This window comes from Miniopterus natalensis, chromosome 13 (genome assembly GCF_054644295.1).
Source record: "Miniopterus natalensis isolate mMinNat1 chromosome 13, mMinNat1.hap1, whole genome shotgun sequence".
In the NCBI taxonomy this organism is placed as follows: Eukaryota; Metazoa; Chordata; class Mammalia; order Chiroptera; family Miniopteridae; genus Miniopterus; species Miniopterus natalensis.
Genome location: NC_142093.1, coordinates 26,229,214 through 26,243,460, shown reverse-complemented (window position 1 = coordinate 26,243,460; position 14,247 = coordinate 26,229,214). Strand labels below are relative to the sequence as shown.

The 14,247-nt window shown below is 40.3% G+C and overlaps 1 protein-coding gene across 9 annotated transcripts in view; it reads left to right on the top strand.

Annotated features, from left to right (window-relative positions):
* Positions 1-14,247, top strand: part of NRXN1 (neurexin 1) — a 916,310-nt gene that overhangs the window by 461,278 nt on the left and 440,785 nt on the right. For all 9 annotated transcript variants that reach the window (XM_087823555.1, XM_087823549.1, XM_087823546.1 and 6 more), the window contains one exon: positions 10,696-10,869. In XM_087823555.1, the coding sequence (XP_087679681.1) occupies positions 10,696-10,869 (174 nt within the window). The remainder of the gene's footprint in view (positions 1-10,695; positions 10,870-14,247) is intronic.

The window sequence follows — 14,247 nt, the reverse complement described above, 5'->3', positions numbered from 1 at the left end:
GTATTCCATCTTTCAGGCACAGAAGGAATTCCTTTCTGAAAAAAAAAATACAGAAAACTTTAGCCCTGGCCAGTGTGGTTAAAGCCTCGTCCCTGTGCACCAAAAGGTCTCGGATTTGACTCCCAGTCAGGGCACATACCTTGGTTGAGGGTTCTATCTTTGGCCCAGGTTGGAGCAAGTGCAGGAGGCAAGCGATTGATGTTTGTCTCTCACATTGATGTCTTCCCTTCCCTTCCCTTCCCTTCCCTTCCCTTCCCTTCCCTTCCCTTCCCTTCCCTTCCCTTCCCTTCCCTTCCCTTCCCTTCCCTTCCCTTCCCTTCCCTTCCCTTCCCTCCCCTCCCCTCCCCTCCCCTCCCCTCCCCTCCCCTCCCCTCCCCTCCCCTCCCCTCCCCTCCCCTCCCCTCCCCTCCCCTCCCCTCCCCTCCCCTCCCCTCCCCTCCCCTCCCCTCCCCTCCCCTCCCCTCCCCTCCCCTCCCTTTCCCTCCCCCTCCCCTTCCCTTCCCCCTCCCCTCCCCTTCCCTTCCCCCTCCCCTCCCCTCCCCTCCCTCCCCCTCTCCCCCTCCCCTTCTCCCTTTCTCCCTCTCCCTCTCCCTTCCCCTCTCTCTAAAAATCAATAAACATGTCCTTGGGCAAAGACTAAAAAAATACAAAAAAGTTTAAGTACTTAAGAAAAAATAAGTGTTTTATTAAATTCTGTGAAGCTCCTAATATTTTCGAAGTTTCCTCTCAGTGTCTGCAGAGCTTTTGTGTGCTCTGTACTTTATTGTTCTTTCAAGCTGTCCAGGAAACTGCTGAGGGCTTTGCCCTCTTTCATCCTGCTTATCTGAGCTGAGAGCAGCGACAGGTTTTGACTTGCATTAAAGAGGCCATTGTAATGGGAAAGAGCTCTTCTTCTTGTACCTTCCCTCTACACCACTAGAGCTTCCCCACCCAAAATAAATGTTCATCTTGAAATAGAAAAATTAAACTTTTGGGAAACAAGAAAAGCTATTTTGGAAAAGAAAAAAAGCCAAATAGTTATCTAGAGCTACCCACAATCTCAGGAAAGAGTAACAAGTTTGCATAGGTCTGCTTCCCGGTCCCTTAGTTCTAAGTCTTTTTTAATTTCGAGAACAGTCATTTTGACACTCCTCCACTTATTCTATTTCTGTCGCTGAGCCGGTTTTGAGTAAAAATAGGCAGTGTGGTGCAGTAGGAAAAGAGGCAGCCTGGGCCTCGGAGGCTGGGGTGTCGGCGCTGCTCTCCTGGTGCTGGCTGGATGCCTTGGCCTTGGGGGGTAACTTACCTTTCCAGAAGAACAGTTCACTCGCCTGTCAGGTGGGGACAGTAGTAACTCCCTGCCTTTTGTGAAGAGTTGCTATGAGGGGAATCAGTGGGATAAGAAGGGGCAAAGCACCCGTCAGGCCCAGGCGTCGCGGCATCTGTAGGGTCGAGAACCTCGGCGAGCCGCGTGCAGTCCCGAAAGGCGAGCCTGAAACGCGGAATGAACGGCGACAGGCCTGGGTGTGGCTAAGGGATGTCAGAGGCACCTCGCCTGGCCACCGCATGCATGGGGAAAGAGGAAGAAGAATGAAAATACTTGAACCCCCTTTTAACCTAAAGGTAAATTTGCAAAGCCGTGAGATGAAGGTAGCTGGGCGTGACTTTCTCTGCCTGAAACCCTACCCCATCTGCCAGTGTCACTGTCGTAGTGGGTTTAAAAGAAGACGGAGTACTGCGGACACCTCCACAGTCATTTTGTTTTATTATTTCCCATTTAACATGCCCACCCGCTTTCCCTCATAGTATGTTGGCCAAACACACAAGCAAAATCTGTCTTCCTGTTGTGAGTTTTATAATCATACTTTTAAAAAAAGTTCTCCTTCTTGGGCAATTTTCTTTCAAAAATATCAGCTAGAAACAGAAATTTCAGAATATTGAAAGCATTTTTCTATCCTGCCCAGAAACATAATGTCTGTATTAACTCTCAAAGGCTCACTACAAGAAAACATTAAGGTCCGAACTCCAGCCTGATTGGAGTCCCCCTACCTATTCACCACAGATATTAAGTTGGGCAAAGGATGAATGCAGGTGTCCTACTTATCTTTTTGGAGGGAGGCAAGTGAAAAGTAGCTGCCATACCTAAAATTCAGATTTGGGAGTCTTAAGAATTCTGCCCACTCCTCAGAATTTTTATATCTAATATTTATGATTATGGAAGCAAATTAACTTTGTCTTCATGAGATTACTCATGAAGTCCCCCATTGTCCCAGGAATTTGTGTAATTTGCTTGGACTCCTGCTAATATTTACTACTGTCCCTCCAGCGACCAAGATACTCCAAAACATTCCTATACTTTGTGGTAGTGGAGATCTGCAAATTGGCCACTTGCTAGTGTGTAAACCAGTGTAAATTAAGTGAAAATGATCATAGTTGCAGGAGACCTGAGCTTGGAATCAGACCCTGCAATTTTCTGGCCTTGTAGCCTTGAACCATAGTGCCTTCATCTGTGACATGTGTTCTTGATAACTTTCATTTATTTTGTAGCTCACCAGGCAAAAACAAAATGAAACAACTCACGTGCAAGTGCTTGGTCAAGATAAGAGTACTACACCAATGCCAGTTGTTGTTGTAATAATAAAGTCAGAGCTGTCTTTTCTGGTTTTGACCATGGCAATTCTTGACACTGATTACCAAGGAGTCAGAGCAAGGAGGTGACCCTCTCTCACTCAGACAAGTCTCTATCCATTTAAATTCAGTTGTCTCAGTGATTTTTGTGAAATTCAAAATCTTTTTAGCAAAAACGGATACACTGTTGGATATGGGAGCCTGTAGCTGGCAAGGAACTAAAACATAGCTGTAGCAGAACAGAAGGACTCTGATCCCAGGTGGCCTTGAGTGGTGGCCCAAAGGCTAGGTGGAGTGAGGCATCTACAAACCTGTAGGAAGTGCAAGTTGGGATTGGCAGATTTACTAGGGCGGAGCACCAGGGTTTCATGCAGATAGCTTGGCTCTGTTCTATGGCCATACACTGTAAATGCCTGGCTTTCTGTGATAAGGTGACAGAGAAGAAAAGTGGAAAAATAATGTGGAGGGGCCATAGTGTGAACTGCACCTATGAGGAGGCCACCTGAGTTAAGTCATACTTGAAGATGGGATAGCACAGAGATTGATAGAATGCAGTAAAGGGCCAGGATAGGCTGGAATTTAATTTCCAAAAAAAATGTTGGCATTTATTTTAACTGCAGAAGAATACTCATGAAGAGGGTCTCATTTACTGCACATTGATGCCATAAACAGATTTTTTACTCCTATCTTTGTCTCTCTCTACAAATAAGTTCAAGAAAAGCCAGTTAAACTTGGTCATGAATTACTCTTTCAGAATGGAAAAAATGCCACTGCGCTGAATTCACTTAATGAGCTGGGTGAGTATTCAAGAAAGGGGTCCATTGAAGAAATATTTCCCACAATAAACTTCATTCAGTATGCCTCAGGAAGGAACCAGGGATAAGTAAGAGAGCTGTGCCCATAAACACCCTCACTATGGCCTTATTGTTTAAGTGATTACTTATTGAATGTAACCTGCTAACTTATCCATTTATTCAATGAGTGGACAAGTAATGTTTGAGGACCTACTGTGTGAAAATGAGAGTACAGAGATGCTTAGCTCATAATAATTTCTTTAGGAATTTGTAGAATAAAGGGAAGGTAAGACGTCCGCACAAAGAACTAGGAAAGACATGGTCATTGTCAGAAAAGAGGTTCAAATGTTATGGGGATTCAAAGGTCATACTCGCTTATGACTGAGGAAGCAAATGCATTAACAAGGAAGAATTTAAGTGGAGCCCCCCAAATTGGATAGGATTTGGAAATGGAACATCGGAAGAAGTAAAGTATTCATGATGGAAGTAATATGATGAAACGCCTTGAACATGCAGCATCGCAAAAGTCACAAAAAATACAGATTGGCTAAAGGTCAGGATATAGGGAGAGCACTGATGTTATCTTAACTCTCTGCCAGGCAAAAGTCATTGGAGAAAGATTGTTCAAAGTTTAGGGAATGTGACTGAGGCTGGATAATTCAAAATCTTGAACACGGCCAACTTCAGGCTTTATTTAGAAGGAATGGGACACAGTGGGAAGACTGATGCGGCGTTGATGAAGAGAATGGATGGAGGCAGAGACACCAGAAAATAAGTTACTGCATGAAAGGTGTACAAGGGGAACAGGGGACGAGAGCTGGAAAAGGAAATGAAAGTGGAGAGACAAATGTCAGAAGTATTGGCAATAGTTTGACTGTAAGGCGTGAGGTACAGAATGAAGTTAAAAATGATTTTGAAATTTCACTTCAGGTAACAGGGAGACTAGAAATGTGATTGCTATAAAACAGGGGGTCTAGGCACAGTTCCCCAAGAAGGGGAGAGATGCTGATTTGATTTTAGACTGTACTTAGAAAGCCCAGACAAGCCTAAAAATAAGGACTCACAGGCATTTCCCACAGAAGTAAAAACAGGTTGTTCTAGGAGTAAACTCTTAATGTACTGAGGAACACTAAGGTGTATAAAAGTTAGAGGATCACTAGTAAATCAAACCGTTTACCATTGAGCATCTCTTCATCAAAAGTTTCTAAAAGTAACCTAACATTTTTTTCATAGGGATCTATAAGGGACATGGTTCTCGAATCTCAGAACAAAACATCAACTTTCACTTCAGCATTGAATACTCGGTGTGCTTTGAACTCAGACACGGTCTTGGACAGTGTTTGCTGTTCAGTCCCATGTGTAGTTTGTTATAGAAGTTTCCATTTATCTACTCTTAGGATCAAGTGGATTAGAGAAATATTAATGACTTCCCATGCTTTTGCTTTCAGTAATTTAATATCATTTACTTGAGCAATCACAGGAAATAGTGACTTCCGCTTTCTTCCCAGAAAAAAAAAAAATTAAGTAAATAAATGACCATTTGTTCCCCAGGGATTATAGATGATTTTTCTCCTACCTAACAGGGCACACCTTTTATAAAAAGAGGCTTAGATTTCATTTGCTTCCCAAAGAAACACTGTATTAAGATGTTCGGTCAAGATCTGACCTGCAGCTGTTCATTTGTGGATATACAACAAAAGATTGAAATTAAAGGTGATACAAATTTGGGGCAGAGTTTGACTGTTCCGTGGGTCAGAGAACATATCTTTCCTGCAGAATAATTTTCAGAAATGATTGCAGCCTGAGTGTACTTCTACTGGCCAATCACAAGAATTGAGAGAAAAGTTAGGATTGTCTCCAAAGTCCAGTACAGTACTCTCATATCAAAGCCTCCAGCATTGTACCTTCTCTGGTCCAGCCAGAAAGTAAAGCAGTGTGTATTATTTACTTCAGCCTTTGTTGTTGTTGTTGTTTTCAAATGCCACTTATAAGAAATTGCAGGAGGCTCCTTTAAGTTTCCCTAGAGTTTTATCTATCCAAATCTACAAAGCCGTTGTCCTTTGTGTGCATGCTCTTTCTAAATTGGAATGGGAGCAAGACGTTTGAGAGGCACCGAAAAAGAAGGCCATGTGAGTAAACAGGAAAGCTGAGGCAAAGAACTAATGACACCCTGACGCTCGCTTTCCGCTGCCTGAGGAGCACCTCGGAGCCCTTGCTCTAACGGCCTGTGCTCCCTGTTTTAAGGGAAGAGAAAACCTCTGACACCTTTTCGTTATCTGCTTTTGCTTGATGGCTCCCAGCCCTGCCTCCAGCCCTACCATCTCTTCCCTAAGCCCCCGTCTCCAACATCTGACTCCTATAGCACATTCCTATTCACATTCAGTGAGGTTAATGTTAAATGTATAATTTCATCTCTTCTTTCCAAATTATTACTGCTCCAAATTCCCTCCTTTCCTAGTTTGCATGGCTTATATTTTGGGACTCACCTTTTTTTAAAAAAAAAAAAAATTTGTTTTGTTTTTAAACCAGTAGTTATAAATTCTACTGTGTTGCTAAAGCCCTTCTTTTGACTGTACTTATCCAACACTATTTACCGGGGCCCCTTTGAAAAATTCTCTCTTCCGGCCAGGTCTACCCTGTCGTGCTCATTTTTGAATTCTGTGTTCATTTTGTCTTTCTGGCATACCTGTGCCGCTCTCTGTGTCTGCCACCTATATTTATGTCATTATAAAATAATGTCTCCTACACTTTTTTCTGGTCTAAACTCCTCCATGAAACTCCACCTTACAATCAAAGTTCATAAGGCCCATTTCGCATGAACCTTACAACCTGACCCTTGGGCTTCATATAATTCTTGTGTTTCTTTATCTGTTTATATCAGATTAAGATAAATTTATCAAGCAACTTTCCTGTTTATGCTACAGGTTCAACGCTGCTTGATTTCAAACTGAGTGTGTCAGCAGAGCCTTTTGAGCTGCTTATAGTGTAGTATGAGACACACTTCTAGCACACAAATAACTGCAAACTAAATCAAGTAAAGTAAGACATGTAGACTTGACATTTTGACACTCCATTACCTAGAAGTGAGGGGACAACCTGGACTCACTCTTCTGTATCTCAGTGCAGTCAACACAGAATGAGACGCAGTGGAGACATACAGCCCCTACCAAATGTACCTCTACAGCCACATCAGCAGCAGGGGGGGGCTGAGTGCATGCTACACCCCAGAGCTTGGACCCATCCTTTATAATCCTCACAGGTAGGCGTTGTCAACCCATTGCACCGATGGAGAACCTGACTCTTAAAGAAGTTACATAGCAGTGTGCCTACACTGAGATAGCCAGGGAGTGGCAGAGCCAGGATTTGTAGCCACATATAACTGAAATGCCTGTGCACTCATTGCTTATTTCTGCCCAACTACTAGGGATTGGATACTTGTGATATCGCCTTAGATCATTCGCATACAAATATACGTACTAGTGTTAAAGATAAGGGTCTCCTTGAGATTAAAAAAGCCAAAACACCACTCCCCAAATGTTTGAGGTTATCTGGCTTTGTTTATACATGTTCTCTGCATCTTCTCCTAAAAATGCCCCAACTCCATTGTCGCCTTGTCAGTTGCGTGCATAGCAGATCTGGATAAAAAGCACTCATGGCTTGGAGAAGGGGTAACAGAATGGCTTCAAGCCTAGAGGAAACTGGCTCTTACTAGATGTCCATCCTGGCTCTTGTTCACACGGGGATCATTAAAAAGCATATCCCCCTTCTCATACACAGGATGTTACCTACAAGACCCATTAGTGCTAATGGGTCATTTTCTTTCTAGCACCCCAAGGATCAAAAGGAGAAGCTGCATCTTTGATGAAGTGCTAATGCTGCACAGGTCTCAGGCCACTTAAAGGTTTTCTTTGTTCTCTTCACATGGCAACCCAACCAGGGACATTAGACCAGTACCTGCTGTATGAAGAGTTTATACAGACAGTATTAAGTGGTGGTGCCAAGTGCAGCTTCAGTAATGAAAATGAGAATGATGCCCCTACTTACAACGCCAGACTCATCCACCTTAGTATGTTTGAGGCTTGTACCCTGCACAGCCTGAATCAATATTTCCTGCTCTTTAATAACACAAGGGAAAGCTTACTACTTTCCTTTAATAAGCTTTAAAAAGTTGTTCAGCAACTAAGTTTGCTAATAGGAAAAAAAAATAGGATTGTGGCAAGAAGTAGGGAAAGGAAGCAAATGCATTTTAGAATTAGCTCTCTCCCCATCTGTTGCCTTACCTTTCTTTCTTTCTTTCTTTCTTTCTTTCTTTCTTTCTTTCTTTCTTTCTTTCTTTCTTTCTTTCTTTCTTTCTTTCTTTCTTTCTTTCTTTCTTTCTTTCTTTCTTTCTCTTTCTTTCTTTCTTTCTCCCTCTCTCTCTCTCTCTCTCTCTCTCTCTCTCTCTCTCTCTCTCTCTCTCTCTCTCTCTCTCTCTTCTCTTTTCTTTTCTTTTCTTTTCTTCTTTTCTTTCCTTTTCTTTCTTTTCTACTGGGACCTCAATCCATCAGGTGGCTGACGGTATTTATTGAGAGCTCACTGTACGTGTAGCCCAGGTCCAGGCACTGTGGGAGAATGTAAAACAAAGACACAGTCTATCTTCCTAGAGGTGATAATCACAAAGAACAAAATTGGTTATCAAATATAGGGTGCCCCCTACCTAACTTTCAGTCCTGAGTTTTATATCTGAAGCAGTGCCAAGAATTCTTTATTTATCACTGTTCTCTGTTACTACATTTATTAGGTCTGGAGGAGAGCTGAAATCTCCTAACACATTTGGTTTAATAAATGAATATAGGGAGCATTTTCTTGCATTGACATTTGACATGTAAAAGGATAAATCTCAGCCCACAATCTCAGATGTGCAAGAAATCTACCTTTATTTTTCTATTACTCACCTTGAGCTCTGATTTGTTGAGTTAGTGAAAATACAATCTCAGACAGTTTTAGTTTTCTCATTTCTCTGGGATTGTGTCTACATTAATTGCGGTGGGAGGCTTCCCAGGGTACCAATTTTTGGGGAGGTAAAGGGAGATTACACAGGAGCTGATCTTGGATAGTCTGTATTCATAGCTCAGGTGCCCACTGAATTGCTACCCAGCACCTTCATTCTTGTGTGCATAACCCTTCAGGTCCGTCATTTTCGCCTTATTTTTGTGCCGCTTGGGGAATTGTTCAGTTGTTCCCACACCACAGTGGAATATAGGGAGTTCTGTGAGTCTGTGTAAGCTCTCAGCTTGTCTAAATTTACCAGGCAGCCATTTCTGCTCAAGGATCTCACTGTTGCCTCTGGGCTGTCTTGGGGAAATGCACACAGATCAACATTACCCAGTAAGCTTACCTGTGATTTTGACACCACCCCATGGCTCACCCTCAAATCACACTATGTCTTCTTTTTGGCATTCACCAATGACTGTATTCACATGTCTTCTCCTCCAACTCTCTCTCAAGGTTGCCCACAGGAGAGGCAGGAAAGCTCTGCTCTTATGTAATTGCCTGTATATTCTATCTGTTTCACTCTTCTAACGTCTTGGCTTTTAAGACTCAAATACAGAAGGTTAATTTATATCTTTAGTTTATGATTCATTTCTCTTCTCTGAGGCAATGAAAACACAATGGCTTGAAATTTAAGAGAGAGAAAAGTCTAAAGAGAGAAAGGAAATATGGAGAAAAAATCAAATATTTCAATAAAATAGTATTCCATTCCAGACCAAGGACATACCATCTTTTAATATTAGAAGTTAATAGTCAATAGATGTTTTATATTCTCTACGAGGTGGAGGAAGACATCCAGTACCTTCAGTACACATTATGCAGGACTAATGATATTCTAGTGTAATACTTAGAGTCTTAGTTAATGGGTCAGGGACCTAAGTTCTCAGTTTTTATGGCTAAATGACTTTCGGCGAGCTCAATGTACTCATCAATGTAGTTCAAGAGTGTTATACGTGTGGATTGATTTTACCCTACCTACAAGCTAATAGGTTAGCTTATTACTGTTTCCTGGATGCTGGCAGAATCTATAAGATTTCTGGGTCAGAGACCAAGGACTTGATTACTCATGACTAAACAAACAGCACAGGATCAGCATGGGTATCAGTTCTCCTTGCCCCCGATTCCCATGAAGACAACACAAAGGGCTCCAGGTAAACATTCGGAGGGTAAGGGGTTTGTGTTAAAATGGGGAAAAGGTATCAAGTGGCATGGAAGTTAGACGGAATGGTTAATGTGAGAGAAAATTCAAATGATAAAGGTCAGAGAAGTCACTAAACAGAGTATGCTTATCAGAACTTATAGACAGGGGCAGTGTACTGTGAAATTTTGGGGTCACCCTCCTTATGTTCTGCATTGATTAAGTGCTTAAAGGACTAGAGTTCATTAATTGCATCTACTCAGTGTCATTTCGATATGGTGAATAGTCTGTGATAAGAAAGGGAACAAAATCAAACACAGGTTGCATTTTATTTTTTACAGCAGTGGCCCATAAACCTAGAGGCATGAAGATGACAAAGTAGAGCCAAGGGCTGCATTAGAGACTGAAATAAAATTGGAAAAAAATTATTGATAACTTGTTAACAGATCCCAGAGCAGCATAAAGAATTCAAAGTGGTATAACTTAAGCTAAAAAAATACCTGAGAAGGGATACAACATTCAGGTATATCCAGACTATTGTGGGGGTGAGTTAATGAATGAGATAGATGCAGGTTAGGATAACTGGCCTAAGCATAGTAGAAAAAGTAGTTTTAGGCCCTAGAGATAATTTGTGGTACTTCTGATTAACTGAAAAACCCATGTTTCTCTAAGCAGAAGGTAGATTTGCTAATAACCCCTATTGACTACTACGTATTTTCACTATGATGGATACTTCCTATATTTTTCTCATTTAATCCTCACACCCTATGGGATAGGTTGTATTATTCCCATTTTAGAAATGAGGCTACTAATTGATCGGAGAAACAAAACAAAAACAAACAAACAAAAAAACATTGTGAAAGCCACAGAGTTGGAAATAACGGGTCTCAGATTTCAGTGTAGGACTCTGCAGCCACATGGCCCATGTTCCTTCCACTTGACCGCACTGTATGGAACTCGCTTCATTCTTTTGGTTTGTGCTTTTAGGAAAGTAACTAGTTTTAAAATTACTTTTTTCATTAATCTAATGAAGAGTAAACCTGCCTATGTTTTTTCCTGTCCTACTGTATGTTTAAAGTGAAGGACAACTTACTTTTTGTGACCAAAACGTTGATCTTCCCACAGGTGACTTGTATATAGGAGGCGTGGCGAAAGAAACCTACAAATCCTTGCCCAAGCTCGTCCACGCCAAGGAGGGCTTTCAGGGCTGCCTGGCATCAGTGGATCTAAACGGACGGCTCCCGGACCTCATCTCAGATGCCCTTTTCTGCAATGGACAGATTGAGAGAGGATGTGAAGGTACTAGATTTCGGCATCACACTCTAATAATTCCAATTCCGCTGGTAAATAAATGAGAACAAATCTCTCTAGCCAGCAAAATTTAGTTCTGCCAACTGGTCAACCCCCAACTTCAGGCTTAGAAATTCTTCCTCATGCTTTTAACTTTTCATTTCATAAATCTTAAATTTTCTGGACTGTTTGCAAGCCTACACTCATGCCTGATGTCAAACGGGAGCTATATGCATGGTTCTTGTTATTTTCTGCTTCTTTGCATCCTACAGTTTACATAATTAGTGTGTTAAATCAGTTCTGCAATGCTCGCTTTAAGCATTAAATAGACACCCCATTTAGACTAGAAAAATATATTTATTCCAGCAAATGTTAATCAATTTGAGCCTGTTTTTTGAAGTATACATTTAATGGGATATAGCAAGAGTCTAAAGTTTAGATACCATTTTAAAATTCTGATTTGGTTTTTATCTACCCAGCAGCATGAGTGTCTCCTGGATATATATTATCAGTTTGTTTTAGCAAAAATTGGTTCCTTCTATTCTTCAAGGCTAATATCCCATCCTTCAGAAATGTGCTCAAGTATCTCCCTGTTCTTTTGTGCCTCCTTTCAGACTAACATCTGTAGGAGTACTTTTTGATTGCTGCTTCCATTTTAGATAATTTTCACTTCAACACCTCAGATTATCTGAGCCAATTCTCCCTCCATAAATGTAATTTAATCACATTACCCTGAATTTTGTGGCTCTGAATGTGTTGCTGCTTCTCCGTTAATGTTGAACACAGTTTGGGCCATTTTGAAAACTTTAGATTCATAAGGAAATTTTACACGGGAGAAGCAAAGACAGACATGTGAATTCCTATCCCCCAGGAGATTACACATCATTTCCTCGCAGCCAAAATAATGCCATTAGATTGAGCAATTACCTAAGTACAGGGAAAATTTTTTTTTATTTGAAAATATACTTTTTCTCTCTGCAACAGATATTTATTTCCTTGAAAAGTCAGGTGAAATGCAAACTGTACTTTAAACCTGCCAGAGGATAAGGCTGTTTAATGGACATCTCTGTCAAATTCATTTTTAATGTCATAGCCCCATTTGTTTCCTTTATTTCAAGTTTTGGTGTAACACACTTTTGTGAAACAAAGGGAAACTACAGGTTTTCTCCTTTGACCAACTTAAAGGAAACAACATTGTTAAGTGAATAAATTTCTTCTAGTGGGTAGATACAAGAATGTGAAAACAACTTTGATTCTTGGAGGTGATCTAATTTGTGAGAATACACACATTAAAAAAAGTACTACAAACTCTTCTGAAAATATTTTTCGAAAATAGGCCTTTCTACCAGTTGCTTGGTATGTGTCTTGTCATCTATAAAAAATGGTGGGAGCAGAGGAATTCCCAACTAAACACACACAAAATAGAAAACCATAAACACACATGATACTCCACCACCGGCACATGATGTGAGTGGATAGGTGGAAGGGAAAACTAATGAGAGAAATATATATTGAGAAAGAGTGTTAGCAGAAATGATATTTGGTGTTATTTTCCAACATAATCTAATGAGCAATTTGGTTAAGATGATTAGTTTCACACCCTCTTTGAAAACCTTAAAGTTCTATTTAAACATTTGAAATTTTTCAGTAGATTACCTCATTGATTCCTTCCTTACCTTACCTAGGATGCTGTCATATCTGAGTTTTAGGAATTCTCACCCTCTTTTCCCCCCTTTTCCCTGTTTCCTTAGAATGTCACCATGCTCCTGCCCTTCTGCCTTTATGCTTTCCTCAGTTTTTAACTCCAATATCAGTATTAACAACTTTTAATTTATGATTATTTCTATCATGTATGGTTTATAGGAACGATCTCATGTGTGCCTGTCCTAGGTGTAATTATGACATACATATGCTTTTAGGATTCTTGGTCATATTCTAAACACTCGATAAATTATCTCTCTAAATATTATTGTCATGAGAATTTTGAGTCCAAATCACATTAGAATCACTTAACTTTCATATTCATAGAAATAGTATAAACTTGACATAACCAAATATCTTGCACATATTTTCCATAATTCCTACCCCAAAAGACCTACAAATCTCTAAGCCTTTTCATGTAAGAGGTTCTTGGACTTCCTAAATATTCACTTGCTGCTTTTCATCTCTAACTAAATTTGGTTGGTAATAGCTTGTTTTGTTTATACAACACATTAGCTAGGGGAAGGAGCTTGCACATCCCTTTAGAATGTTTCTCAACCTTTAGCCAGTGTCAGAAATGCTGGTATAATTGTTAAAACCCAATTATGAGACACCACCCCAGGTTCCTGATTCAATAGATCTAGGGTGGGGCCCTAGAATTTACATTTATACCAAGCTCCTAAATGAATCTGATGCTGTTGGTCTGAGGACCACTTTTGAAAAAACTGCTTGAGATGGCATTTTCCTGCTTATATAAGAGAAAAGGGAGACTGGTAACCCACCAGTAATCAACCTCAGTTCAGCTCAGGCAAATTAATTTCCCTATGTGAAGCCAGTGAAATACTTTTATTTATTCAAACACTCTTTGCACAGACTCCTAACATTCAGCCCCAAACTACATTTTAAATGACAGAAATACTTAATTATCAAAGCTACAACTGATTAAGCACTGGTGACATTAGGTCTACATATGCTATTTTAATTATTTCTCAAAACTCTATAAATTAGGTATCACAGACCTTTTCATAGATAAGTAGGTTGAGCCTCAGAGACGTGAGGTGACCTTCCTGAGATCACACAATTAGTAAGTGGACAATGGCAGCTTCAAACCCGAGTCTGCCTTACTTGAAAGCCCAGGCATCTCACCACTTTTAGGACTTGTTTCTTTGGCTTCCAGAGATAGTAGTTTTACCTTCACTTTCCTTTCCTTTCCAGACATATCCTTATTTTTTAACCACTTACTACAGTTGTCCTTGTGGCTTGTTTCTAATTTTGTTCTGTGATAAAAAAAAAAAAAAAAAAAAAAAAAAAGGAACATGATATAACTAAAGGGAAAAATAAATTCTGGGCTTTGTTTCGTGTAAATGCCTGTCAATGTTTAAATATTGTTCTAGAAAGTGAGTACTTTGAAAAATGTCTTGTCAGGCACAGGAATGCATTCTCTTGTAACACCTGAATATAAAGAGACTGTTGTGATAATGAAAAAAAAAAATAATAGTAATAAAGCATGTCTTTATGCCCACATAAATTTTGCCAGGTGCCCTGAATTGCTGCTCCATAATATGGGAAGATTACTTTTTAGGGTTGCAGGTTTACCATTTTTAGAGTTTAGCATTATTTTGCAGCTGTATTCCGGATAATTTTTACAAAAATAAAAATCTGGCTCTTCACCAGTTTTCGCCCCTG